Source organism: Leptonychotes weddellii, chromosome 2 (assembly GCF_054177405.1).
Source record: "Leptonychotes weddellii isolate Sample4059 chromosome 2, ASM5417740v2, whole genome shotgun sequence".
Taxonomy (NCBI): Eukaryota; Metazoa; Chordata; class Mammalia; order Carnivora; family Phocidae; genus Leptonychotes; species Leptonychotes weddellii.
The window spans coordinates 13,408,129-13,422,177 of NC_138370.1; the positions used below are offsets into that span (position 1 = coordinate 13,408,129).

Sequence of the window (14,049 nt, forward strand, 5' to 3'; positions counted from 1 at the left end):
ACTATTTCTTTATAATCATCTCTTTAAAAAATTCATAGACTGTAATTTTTTTTTTAGAGAAGTTTTAGGTTTACAGAAAAATTGATTGGAAAGTACAGAGAGTTCTCCTATGCTCCCTTTCCTTACGCACACAGTTTCCCCTACTGTGACATCTTCTGTTACTGTGATACATTTGTGACAGTTGATGAACATCTTGATTCATTATTATTAAATGTAATTAAAGTCCATAGTTTTTATTAAGGTTGTTTTCTGCTGAATATCCTGATTTTAAGATTTCTCTGTGCCTTTTGGTGTCATGATAGCTCATTTCTTTTTATTGCTGAGTACTGTTCCATCATGTGGATGCACCAGTTTGTTTCTCAGTTCACCTATTGAAGGACATTCTGGTCGCTTCAAGTTTTGGCAGTTACGAATAAAGCTGCTATAAACATCCATGTGCCGTTTTCTTATGTGTGTGGATATAAGTTTATAATAATGTTCTAAAGTAAAAATTCTTTTAGTGTCATATGTTGTGACTGACAATTCAGTGTTGTGATTTGTGTCACGTATCTTTTCTCTCTAAAGAAGAGTTCCAGCAACATGACTCTATCCAGAGAAGGCAAGCCACAGGGGAGGAAAAGACTCCAAAAAGGAAGACAGCTGGTGAGACAAATTTCTCTTATCTCAAGGTTTCCCTATGGCTTCTCCTACTACTCTTCGCTTGAAAACCCTTATACTGGAATTCCAACAGTTTCCTATTTATTTTATTTTTTTAAAAAAAGATTTTATTTATTTATTTGAGAGAGAATGATCGAGAGAGAAAGCACAAACGGGGGAAGGGGCAGAGGGAAAGGGAGAGGCAGACGCCCCGCTGAGCAGGGAGCCCTACTGGGGCTCGATCCCAGGACCCCGGGATCATGACCTGAGCTGAAGGCAGACGCTTAACCGACTGAGCCACCCAGACGCCCCTAATGTTTTCCTATTTAAATAATGAATGACTAATAATCTGGCCAGCAAGCAAAATATTAAAGGGAACTTTCACCCAGTTGTATGAAATGGTGTCGGCAGTCTGTCATGGCAGGAAGTTTTTATCACGGTCTGGTTCTGAATACAGTATCATTTAAGCCGAACACCAGGGAATGGGAGATATACAGCACCCAGCATGCCATCTGTCAAATCATTACATAAAATTTCATCAACAATGGCAGTCAGAGCGCCGGTAGGTCCCGTGAGCCAGCAATACGCTGTTTGCTTTGCTGACATTACTGTCTGGTGTAGCCCGCACAGCAAACCTGTGAGGGACGCTCGGTTATCCCTATTTCATAAATGAGTGAACAGAACACACACTTTGCAAGTATAGAGATGGGGCCAGACCTCAGAATTTGTCTGCGTTCTTCTAGAGAGGATGCCCGTCTTCTTCTAGACCTGTTTCTGCTCTCCCTATCCTGTCATGTGAGGGTCTGTATGTCTTTCCGGCAGTCTTCAGGTCAGATTAGAACTCAAAGTTCAAACATTTTAGGAGCATATATAGATGTAAAAGATATAAAAGGAGGACTTGGAGGAGCTTTTTTCTTAGTGACACTGATGTCATTGGATGGCATGCATGAACCCAATTTACAAAGGACCCGATTTACCAAGTTTTTGACTTACATTGATAGAAATCTATAGAAGGGCAAATTAATGTTATATCATTATTTGTTGTTGATGGTACAATGTGGCTGAGAGTTTGTGTTATTCGCTATAGCTATTGAACTGTGTCTGAATTTCTGCAACGCTATAAAGTAAGTGTGATATTTAAAGCCCGGGAACTGAACTTACCTTGGCAGACGCCTAGAACAGTTAGGACTAGTGGTTCCAGGTTATTCTGGTTCGATTCTAGTTTATCTCTGCTCCTTGCCAACTGTGTGAACTTGGTGAGTTATGGGGCCTAAGTTTAGTTTGTTCAGAGATAAAATGGGGAGGATAGTACTTAACTCATTGTGGTGTCTTAAGGATCGAATATGTCTGGGTCTGAATACAGTATCATGTACTTAGAATGTCTGGTATATAGTAAGCCCCCATTTATTGGTAGTAACAATGTTTCTGATTTGTGTGGTGAGCATATAATGAATAAATAGGTATTGAACATAATTTAGAAATTTTCTAGTAATTTATACATTTTTTTTCAAATATACTATTATAAATATCAGCTAATAATATTGAAAATTAGATTTTATAATTCTCATTTAAAGAAAAGAAAGCTGGGTTTAGAGGAGACAGGGAAGGGAAGAATTTTTTGGTAAAGGAATCCAGAATTATTTCACTTAATTTTTATGAGTTTTTTAATATGATCGTATGAAATGATACAAAAACAAAATAAAACAACTTCATAAAGTATGGTGCTCCAAATAATAGTGAGTGATAACATAATCCTTGTTATTCTTTCACTGAGTAGTATTCCTATTGAAAAAGAAACCACTGGTATAGAATATTCTGGTTGTATGATGTAATGACGTTCTTACCTAGTGGGTCTTTCCAGGCTTCTGTCTATAGAGGATTGATACAAGGAGGCCTGTTAAGATAGAAAAATAGTTCCATGAAAATTTTTACCAGGGCAAAATTTCATTTGTCCGTGGACATTAAATTAGGTATCCTAAAAAGAATATTATAAAAACTGAGATGAAAAATACCATTTATTTTGATCACAAAATGTCTTTCAAAGAGAAAAACATGTAACCTGATTTCTACTTTTTTCCTATCTACCTTCTCTTTTGGTATACCACACTGTATTTCTCTGTCTAACTCAAATTATCCACAGCCCAAACACTATCTGGGGGAGAAAAGAAAAGTCATTAACCACTTCTTCATGTAGGAAATAGACTGTAAACAGAAATTTTCTGCATAAAGTAATGGTTTGATGTTTAAAAAAATACTTGTAATCATCATTCAGCCTTTATACAACATAAACCTTCTTTATAATTTTTTTGTCATGTTGCCAGGTGTTCTCTTTAAAATATAACATTTAAGCAGAACTTGAGACATCTTTCCTCTGTCAACATAGGCATGGCATTTAATAATACCACAGAATTTGTTTTGAAATTAAACTGAACTGCCTGGTACTTAAATCAGGTGCAGACTGGCATCTTTCAAAATAGTTAAGTTCAGGGTTGGTATAAAATAAAATATTAATGAACCAAAATGTAACGTTTTTTTTAAAAAAGTGGATTTTTAACATTTTCATGAGAAAATAAACTCTCAGTTGTCCATGGTTGTAGGAATAAAGAAATATAAAAAATACAAATTGATACATAATTCCAAATGCCTATTGTACACACCATTTTCATACTCCTTCATTTTGAACAGTACAATTAAACAGATATTAGGCAAAAATATTAGATATGACTTTTTCACTGCCTACGACCATCTTCTGGAATAAATGCTGAAATATTTAAGGCAAGAGAGGATCTGTATTGAGCTCTTGAGTATTTGAAATGACACTGCAAGATAAGCAAAAGTAGTTGCAGTGTGATGTCTAGAATGTACAGGGAAATGTATATACAAGTATATATGTATAATAATATATATACATAGTCTTGGTTTGGGGCATATTTGATGATGAGTTAGTTATCACAAACTGATGAGGAACTGAAATTCTAGTTTAAAAATGTCCTTCCATATGAAAGTTTAAAAATATCAGCCAAAAAAAAGGGCAGGATTTGACAGATTTTATCTTAAGTTCCTGTCACATAGAAATATTTTACCAGAGTATTAAAAACCTACTTAGTTTTTATTTTCTACTTTATTTTCTACTTATAAATAAGCACCAATTAACCAGTTAAAATATTAGTATTATTTATGTAGATTCTTTATGTAGATTAGTCTGAGAAGCCCTCTTATGCATAACTCTAAAATTGGTTCTGTTAATTAATATTTTCATTTAATTCCATCTTACTGAGTGAGAATGGAATCTTGCCCAGAAGCAAACAAAAGCACCTTTCTGCTACAGAATATCCTCCCTCCTTTTAGACAGAAAAAGCATATTCTAATATTTGTAATTCCTAGAAAATATTTAGATTCCTAGGTTCTCAACAAATATGAAATTAGAAGAAAAAATTTGGTCCATTAATCTGATATATTTACATGATTACTTAGCTTGCTGAACTCTGAATCGGACACTGGAAAGGTGAAAAAAAAATACTAAATAAGAAGGAAAGCAAACCAGTAAACAAATAAAACCAGATAATTATATTCTGATGTAGAAATATCAATTCTCTATGTTTTCAGAAAAGCATCACCAAATAACCTCAGAGCGTTGCTGTGTGTGTGTGGATCACAGCATTAATGGGACACCCAACCACAAACCGTAGCTGATTATCAAAAAGTGTCAATTGAGGAACATCCTAAGAGTAATCACCCTAAAGTGATTAGAAATTTGGAATTGCAAGCTTGGAATGAGCCTAAACAAAATTGTAATGTGAGATAAAACATAGCATAAGAAGTGAAGGCTCTCCACTGATAAATTAATTGTGTTTTAGATTTAGGCAAAGAAACTACAATGATTCCTCCTTGTGCTGGTTTCCACAATCCAAAATAAACTGAAACCAATTTTGTGATTTTATGTATTGTCAAAGGAAAAAGTTCAATATTAAATTATAAGGAAACAGTAAAAGGTCTAGATAGATGACTAAGAGAGAAACTTTATGCTAATCACATGAATGAAACTCTTTCTGAAATGGAAATTGTCTCCAGAAAAGAGGTAACCTATTTTACCTATTATGTTCTACTCAGTTTATGTATTACCATATTTTAACATACCTAAATGAAGTTCATTTTAATAAAGTATGGACACTGAATCACTCTTTCTGCTAAGTGATCATATGATTAAACTTTGCTTAAAAGTCTTTAATTGTTCTTCATTAATGCCAGTTTCTCAGTTTTATGGATTAGAAAGTATGTTATTCATGGCATATGCTAGGCATTTGATAAATGGTAGCTAAGGTAATGTGTAATCAATTACAAATTTTACCAGAAATGTTTTACATAAGGGTACTGAAGATAGAATCCAGTCCCTTATCAGAATATTTTTTTTACACTCTGAAACACCATTATGTGAAATTAATAGGCTACAGAATCATACAATATTCCTTCTCAATTCCAAATAGATAATGGCAAATTAGTTTAACCACCAGCAAAGTCCTTTTTTTATGTTACTTTTTTTTTTTTTTTGCCAATACCATCACATGTAGAATGCAAAGAGTTAAGTTTCTACTATCTTTAGCCCAAGCGTTATTGTGTAATGTTAATTATAGGAACTTATTTCACAAAAATAGTTAACAAGGAATAGTATTAAGTAAATAACTTGTTTCTAAAAGATCCAAAGATCCAAATACATCTCTTGAACGTGCTAAGAAGTGTGGTATAAAGGGAATGGCATGGAAGTGAAGGCTTCTAGATCTGCTTAATTTTTAACTTGCCACCATCTGACCTTGTAATTTTGGACATAGTTTTAAAAAATCGTTGGGCTCTACTTTTCTTGACTTAAAAATTAGTGATCTTTAAATTTTCTCTCAGTTCTCAAAGAACCACCTTCAAAACATCCTAGGGCTATCTGACCAAAAAATCAGAAATATATCTGACCAAATTGAATTCCAAAGTAAATTCTTGGGCCCTTCGTATGTCGAAATGATACCCTTTCTTCAGATGTGAAGGTAACATAACAGAGAATAGAATTGCTTGTTGTATTTGTCTTTAGGTTCTATGCCTGTCTACAAAACATAACCCTTTAGAAATGACTGCGTTCATTAATCTAGAATGTTCTTGATTACTCTATTTTGCTTTTTATTGAATATGTAAATATTTTGATTACTTCTCTGGTGTGAACATGCACTCTGATGCGTAATTCAGAATTGCAAAGGGAAGCTTTGGGGAGTTGGAGATTTCCTGTTGAGACTCTTCCACAGTCGTCACCACTGTGTGTCAGGGGTACTTTCTGAGGCATCGGTGGCTTACTGGTTTTATTTTCTAGTTGCACATATTTAACCCAGTTAAGACTTTTTGATGCGGGTAAGTTATTTATTAAGTGTTTTTGTATATACTTAGGACCACAGAGAAACTACCGTGTAAAACCAGTTTATGTACTCTGCTCCCATTCTAGCTGCTTCTAAGAATTACCACAGGCGAGGCTGATGTTTAGCAAAACTGTCACTTTTGCTTATGTCAACCAGTAAGTCTTAAATCTGCTTTCCAAAATAATTTCATTTTTTTCTTTGCAGAAACCAGGATAAAAAGCTTTGACTCTGGATTGTTTCTTCCTCTTTCATACTCTCTTTGCCTAAATCAAATAAAATTTGGTATTGCCTGGCTTACATTTTTTTACCTAGCAGATTGTCATGAGCATTCTAAAATAGAGACAGCAAATGCATTTCATCTCATATGCCAGTTATAATCTATTACAGTGGCTGCCTGGATTACAGCATTGAGAAGGATTAGTAATGCCTGTCAAGGATGTGGAACTGGGGAATTGTGACCTGTGTGCCAGTTGTTTGTCAGCTCTATTCTTGATTTTATCTGATGCTAAAATCCACAAATTGTATTTAGGAAAATGAACGACTTACGTAAATTTTAAGAATATGTGGGCCATAAACATGTAATTAAGAACCTGTCATTCTGCACCTCCAAGCATGATGATAAAATGGCTCTGCATAGTATTTGATACAGTCTAATCAAAGCAGACGGTTGAGACATGCACTGAGAGTGCTACTTTTGATTTTGTAATTGTCACACTCCTGGATACCAGGACTGTGTTGAATAGTTCAGTGGAAAGTTATGGCCGGAATGATTCTTCACCTACATTTTAGAAAGAGCCAACAACAACTTTGGAATAATTAATGTCTAAGCAATGATGCTGGATACAACACAGTGATGCAAAGATAGATTTTCCAAAATAGCTTAGACTCTATGGTGAATTGTTAAAACACGGATCGTTCAGAATCACAGTAACAGCTCCTAAGAGAGGAATCTGAAAAAGAGAATAATTTGTTTTTACCTCATTGGAAACACCAGAAGAATGATCTTGAACATAGTCCAGAGCCTTTTTAGGAGGCTGGGTGTAGATGCACCACATAAGCAGAAGTGTAGAGATGGAATGGAGGAGAGTCAATGGCAGCAAGGAATGGACATGTGGAAAAGGTGACAACAGTTAGAAATTGAGTGCTGATAGCATCAGACACACATAAAGAGTGCATGAATGGAGCCAAATGGGGGTGGCCTAGGAGGAAGAGTGCAATGTTCATAAATATTCTCAAGCACTGGGCAAAATTACTAGTGATGGGATTAGTATATTTATAAACTCATTTCATCAGAATCAAAATGAGCACTCATAGTCTCTAGCCACAAAGGAATGCAAGGTATATTAAAGAAACATTAAAGGAGTAGTAGATAGCATGCAGGTGAGTTTCCATGTGGGGCTGAAAATGATTATAAAAAATGCTGGTAATTTAGGCTCAGAACAGAAATTGGTTTAGTCCCTACAAACCATGGAATCACTAATAACAATACATATAAAATAAAGCTAGAGGATTTTTTTTCTAAAATAAAATGCATTGATGTGAATAGTTGGATACAAATTAGGAAAAAAAAATGAGAGAAAAACACTTTTCCTATTAGGGATATAAATTCTAGGAAAAATTCTTTGGTTTATATTTATTTACAGTCACTTTTGATCCAGCTCAATAAGATAAGGAATCTAACCAAGTGTCCTTGGCATTTCAATGGACGACAGGGATAACTATAACCACCCAGTATCTAATATATGGTCAGTTTATGAGTATATAAATCAGTATCTGATATGGTAAAAGAAAGATTACACTCTCTGATCTTCAGTAAAGCTCTGTCCAGTGGAATTGTTCTGTTCTTTAAGAATTTAAAATTCAGAAACATCAGTAAGAGTATAAAAAGTATGTAACTGACACATATCAAAGGTATAGCTATCAGTAGATAGAGTTCCCCAGTGAAACTTCTAGTAAAGGAAATTGTTATTTAGGGCTTGAGTTGACTCTTTATCCTGAACAGACTAGGCAATTCTCGTAAGGCCCACCTTTGGTGGGGGTTTGGGGACAAGATGTTTCACTAGCATAAAACTAGAAATCAAGGTCCACAGGATTTCTTTATTTTTCTCTTTCCTTATATCCCTAAGAGTAAATGAGGTATTTTATTGTGGGAGTATACTGACAGCATACTATTGTGGGAATTGCCCAGAGATTTTTGGTGTGTTCAATAGGCCTGGGTTTAGCTTCTGACTCTACCACTTACTATCCTCTTACTATCCACTTACTTAACCTCTCTGGTCTCGTGTTTCTTCTTATTGGAGGGGCCTCCAGAGAACTCACTGAGATGATGAGTTCAGAACCCAGCACTCGCCAGTGCTTGGTAGTTCTTCAGCAAATGGGAGCTATAATAATAGTAATTATTATTATAAATGTCACGATACTTCTTCTGATTGAACTAGACCAAAATGGACTGTAAACAGCTATAAATCTTCTATAAACCTCTAACAATTGCCTGAATATTCTAGGACAGAAACGATCTCAGCATTTTGAATTTAGATATAATCATCCTAATGCATGATGCATGGTAGAGAAAATGTACATAGGAAGTGTCTGAGCAGGTTTAACCATTTGGTACAGAAGTGGATGTGGGCTCAGCCGTCCCCAATTTGTCTAAATAGCATACATTTGGCTTTTGTTCTGTAAATGACACCTATCTCTTCTGATAATGGTATGTTTCATCAATCAAACAACATTCCCCTAATTTTCTTATATTAATAGTCTAGCCTCACTTACCGGGCGTCCAAACTCCAGTTCTGAAAAGAATTTATACCAGGGCTCATTTTCTAAATCTATGTCATCTGGATTTATGCGATCAGTCTGGAGCAGATGTGAAGGAAAAGGGAAGGAAAAGGCACACTGAGCTGAGTGAGGGAAACGCCGTGTGGTATGAAAAACACGCACGCGCATTCGCACGCAAACATGCACCAACTCTCATCCAACAAATCTCAGCAGGAGAGAACAAAGGATGTAAAGTAAAATGAGTAAAATTAGGATATGAAGATGAGTTTCGATGGCATCACCTAGGCCCCTAGTCACTTCCTCTGTTCCACCTCTGTCTTCTCTTTTGAGTTTGCTCCTTAGCTTTGATGCAGAAACTATGAAAAACTCTGTGACGGCCAGAAGGAGCATGGATAGCACACCAGAAATAGGCTAACGTTAGCCGATTAAAGTTAAAATAGACTCAACTTAGTCACCAAGTAGCTCATCTGGGTGAGTCACTCCACCGCCCCTGCCCTCATTGATCCCAGCATGTAAGGCTGCTCTGCGGACAGTTGGCTTGGGTGCAGATATATGGAGAGCCTGGCGGAGAGGGGGAGGGAAAAGGTGGGAAGAGAGGTGGGGGGGAGGAGTGAGAGGTGCTAGGAAGCTGTTAGGGGTCGACTGGCGTAAAGAACCCGGGGTCTAGTTGAGAAAGAAAGGGGCAGCAAGGTGGGGGTGGTGGTGAGTAGCTAGGCTCTGATTGTCCCCTTAGCCGCTGGAGAGCAAGGGCTACCCCTGAGTTTCCCGAAGGGCATTAGCAAAGGTAATGAAGGAAGGAGCTCACCCAGGTGGGGGAAAGAGCCGGGGTGCGCGGGCTTGGTATGGGGAGGCCAGTCCTGGGCGGAGGGGAGGGGCTACCAGTTACTTCTCCGTATGGTGAAACAGAAAGAGGCTTCCGGCCAGGTTCCCTTGGAACAGGTGTCGGAGTTGTTGGGAGAGGGGGCTGTAAGAGAGAGGGGTGAAGGAAACACTGATTCATTAGATGGAGGTTCTTGATGGATTGAAGGGGACACCAGTTATCGGGAGGAAACGTTTCAGAAAAGTAAGGTGTCCCTGGGGAGACCCAGATAACTTAGGAATGGTCTGGACCCCTGAAAAGATGTGAAGACAAGGAACCTCCCAGAAAGTGAGGAATGATCACATTTTATGAGCTACCACCCAAGAATCACCTTCTACCTGTCTACCTTCAGCTGGAGGAATGGATTTGGAGGGGGTTGGGTTTTCACACTACTGTAGCTGGCTAAGGGTGGGGAGAGGGTGAGTAAGAGAATCCCACTCTGGTTTGGTTGACACTGTAATTCAGAGAAAAAGCCAATTTTTATAGTTGACTTGCTCCCCTCCAGTGGTTTCTGAATATTGTATTTAAGATAGGAAAACTAGGGGTGTTAATATAAACAGCTTGAAAAATACATACATTTGCTTTAGTAATGGAAAAACCAGACGTGGAGCATTTACTTTATCCAACAATATCCTGAACGCTTTTACATAATTACATGCCTGATCAGACTGATTCAGGCTATTGACTTAATATTAAATGAAGATGCTTCACGTACTACATATGGGTTATTACTTCTTTGACAATTATTTCATGACACTAAATAAACATGGTTCAGTTGGACTAATATTTAAGTCAGGAAAAAAAAAAAAAAAACAACACCCCAGTTCCCTAAAAGCCATTCACCCTGGCCAGGAGAGGACATATTCTTTGTAATATTGAGTGTTCTGAGATAGTAGTCCATATTCAAACAAAAGTCACTATTTTGACATTAGCTTGTCCAGGTGTTTTATTGCTTTTTTGAATTCCCAATCATTTTGTTAATAGTATACAGTCTGTGTGCAATAATCAATTATATCCAGAGTATTTTTAGAGATGAGCATTTTATTTCAATATTTTCTAATAGGAGATTATAATGGTGTAGCTACAGACAGTGACAGGAAAATTTGAGGCATCATAACAAAATAGTGAAAGGGCCTAAGTTATCCAAAATATGTGGTGATCATAATGATAAAGACCGTGTAGTAACTCTGGGGGATGTTTATGGTGGAATGGTGAGTGATAAAAGCTGAATATGATCATGTGTTTGTACAATATTTACAATGATATCACAAAGCCTGTGTGTGGATGAGCACAGGAGGAAAACACACACATATACAAAAACAAAACAAAACAAAACAAAAAACAACCCACAATGGCGTTCTGGTATTGAGATTGTTCTTTTCCTTCTTTTAAAATATTATTTTGCTTTACTATTATAATGTTGTGGAGAACATCCTGTAATTACTATGGCAAATGTTGCAAAAAACTTGATTCAATTTACAATTGATTCAATAGTACAAAAGTACTAATTGAGATTTTGATCTTAACCAAAATACTGTTTTTCTCCAGTTATCATTTAGATATTGGCTGCAGGATATGAATATTTTATGGAGTAGTTCTACTAGAGCTGATTTTTAGGGTAATTGACATTAGAGAGAATTTTCTTTTCTTTCTTAATTTTTTTTTTAAGATTTTTATTTATTTATTTGAGAGAGAGAAAGAGAGAGCACGAGCCTGGGGGAAGGGCAGAGGAAGCAGACTCCTTGCCGACGGGGGACTCGATCCCAGGACCCTGAGATTATGACCCGAGTCAAAGGCAGCCACTTAACCGACTGAGCCATGCAGGTTCCTGACATTAGAGAGAATTTTCTAGTAGTTTTTGTTCTGTGTAGAGAGGCCTAGTACTTCTTCCACAAGAAAACAAATCTTTGGTTCTTTCAAATCTCATTGTTTTTAATATTATAAACTTAATAATATTACCAATTCTTGGTTTTATAATTCTGCTTTCACATATAGTACTTTGTTTTGCTAAATGGAGATAGAAATTTCTCTTAGAGAAAACGGATTTGTTTAAAAAATATTTTGAACAGCAGAGGGCAGCAAATTTACTAAACAAATAAGTATTTACCAGTGGTTAAAACTTCACTTTGACTTCCACTTTAAGAAAATATGTAACAAACAGATATACGAAATCCTGATTTATAGAAATATATTTCTATGATAGAATGTGGAGTGCTTGCTTCGGCAGCACATATACTAAAATTAGAATGTGGAAAAGGAAGAATATCTACCATCCTGCACCATAGCTCAGAATGACTGTTTTTCATGACTTATGATTTTATAGATTAAAAATTTAATTTATAGTCTCAGTGGGCAACTATCTAGAAATTAGCAGAGAGAATGCCCCAAACAATGATCATTGGTAATTATCTATAACTTTCGAACTTAATGAAAGGCATACATTTGAGTATAGCCTTTATGGTAAAGAAATGCAAGCGGCAGAGCTAGAATTTTCTTTTCACTGTGGTTGACCTATTGAATTGCTTTAGTTATGCAACAATGGTATGTATTATGTAGCAATTTAGATCCACTGCTAAGGGACACAAAAGCCTCACAAAAGTCAGTGATAACATATACACATGGTCAGCCAACAGACAATATACACACTGATAATCTCACTAAATCAACACTGTCCATGGGTAACTTGAAAGTTCCTTTGAGTTGTTTGACACCAATATGAGCACTCGGAATCTCACTTAGGAAGAAGCATGATTATATGTTACTCTAATTGCTCATAAAAACAACAAAAAAGCAGATACACTGTTGCACATTTTTCTAATCTTTTTTGTTCTCTTCTCATTTTGAAAAACCCAGCACATCTGTGCTGAAAACAAATGTGTATCAGTGCAAGAGGAAGTGTTTAAGAAAATCTAAAACTATAAATCAGACAGGATTCTTATTTAAAGGCAACCAAGGGTGAACCATTTTTAAAGTTTTTATGTTTTCTACAATTTCAAAGCATTTAGTTGCTTTTGAGGTTACAGAAATTCTACTATTCTCAATATTCTCATTGCAGGTGTATAATTTTTATATGTTTTTCCAAACAAAAAGAAGTGCCAATATAATGTAATACTTTAAAATTTATGCTCATTAGATTTTAAAGCTTTAATGGTATTCACCACTATGTTTTATATTTATTGTGGTTCCACGATAAATGATATACAAATTGTCAGCTGGGTTCAAACCACCAGATGAAACTCCCCAAATTTTTATACGTTAAGCTTTGACGATCTTCACTGATAAGAAGTGTAAGTTCACTGCGGGTTTAAATTGCATTTCAACTCTGCACCATGCTTTCGAAGATTATTTCTTTCTGTATTATTCATTATGTGCTGGCTTAGTTATTGTAGAGAAAGGTAATGTCTTCATATTGTTTTCATTTTATCATGTGTAGATGGATCCTGAATAAGTGCTTAATTTAATTTACTTTAATGTAATTTAATTTTGGCTCACCTATAAATATATCCAATCCAGATGGGATGTAAAGTTTTTATTAATATAATCTCAGCAGAGAGTTTGTATGATTGCCTCATGGACTACATTGTGGTTCAAGTCCATTAAAGATAAATTCCTGGTAATTGCGAAGTACTTTTGTAGATCAAATGTTAGGCCCCTTTGATCAGTGTTTTCAAATTTATAGTCAAATGAACATCTACATGCTTCAAAAAATTGCATTGACCTTTACTTTCCTGCTAAAACCATAAACACTTATTCCATTGATTCCTAAGGAAGAAAGGGATCCCTTTGGCCAGAGTCTGGGGGAGGACTTTTATTCAAGCAGTATGGCCTCCTCTGCCCACCGTGTACTCCAGGGAATCAGGGAATTAGTGAACCACAGTTATAATAGCCATGTGTCACATCTATTGTGTGTGCTGTGATGGAGACCCACTGTGCCTTTCGTCGCTAGGAGAGTATAGACTTCACAGATGAGCCACAGAACAGGGATTCAGCCTCATCAATTTTACCCACTAACTGCAAGGGTAAAACCTATATTCATTCATTCACTTATTCATTCAATGACTATTCACTGAAGAGCTACCATGTGCCAGGCATTGTGCTGGGTGCTGGGGATACAATGGGTGAGCTCGACATGGTCCCTGCCTTCAAGATGCTTAACATCCAGTGAGGGACACAGACAAGGAAACAGGCCATTAGAATTCAGTGTGTGAGGAAGAAATGCCTCATGCTACAGGCACACAGCAGGGGAGGTTTACCCCCGCCCCCCGGGGGTGGAGGCATCAGCCATGATGCCCTGGGGGAAAAGAGACAAGGCCACAGGTGAAATGCGATGGAGAGAGAGCTTTCCTGGCAGCGGAAGGGCCTGTGACAAGTCCAGGAAGGCGGGCA

General features: G+C 36.5%; 1 protein-coding gene across 4 annotated transcripts in view; it reads right to left on the reverse strand.

The window, feature by feature from the left end:
* The window catches only part of SORBS2 (sorbin and SH3 domain containing 2), a 162,607-nt gene that overhangs the window by 38,630 nt on the left and 109,928 nt on the right, over positions 1–14,049 (reverse strand). For 2 of the 4 annotated variants that reach the window (XM_081807656.1, XM_081807649.1), the window contains one exon: positions 2,481–2,530. In XM_081807656.1, the coding sequence (XP_081663782.1) occupies positions 2,481–2,530 (50 nt within the window). Of the gene's footprint in view, positions 1–2,480; positions 2,531–7,003; positions 7,061–8,798; positions 8,883–9,609; positions 9,769–14,049 lie in introns of all 4 variants that reach the window. The other 2 variants (XM_081807635.1, XM_081807642.1) reach the window with 2 other exon arrangements.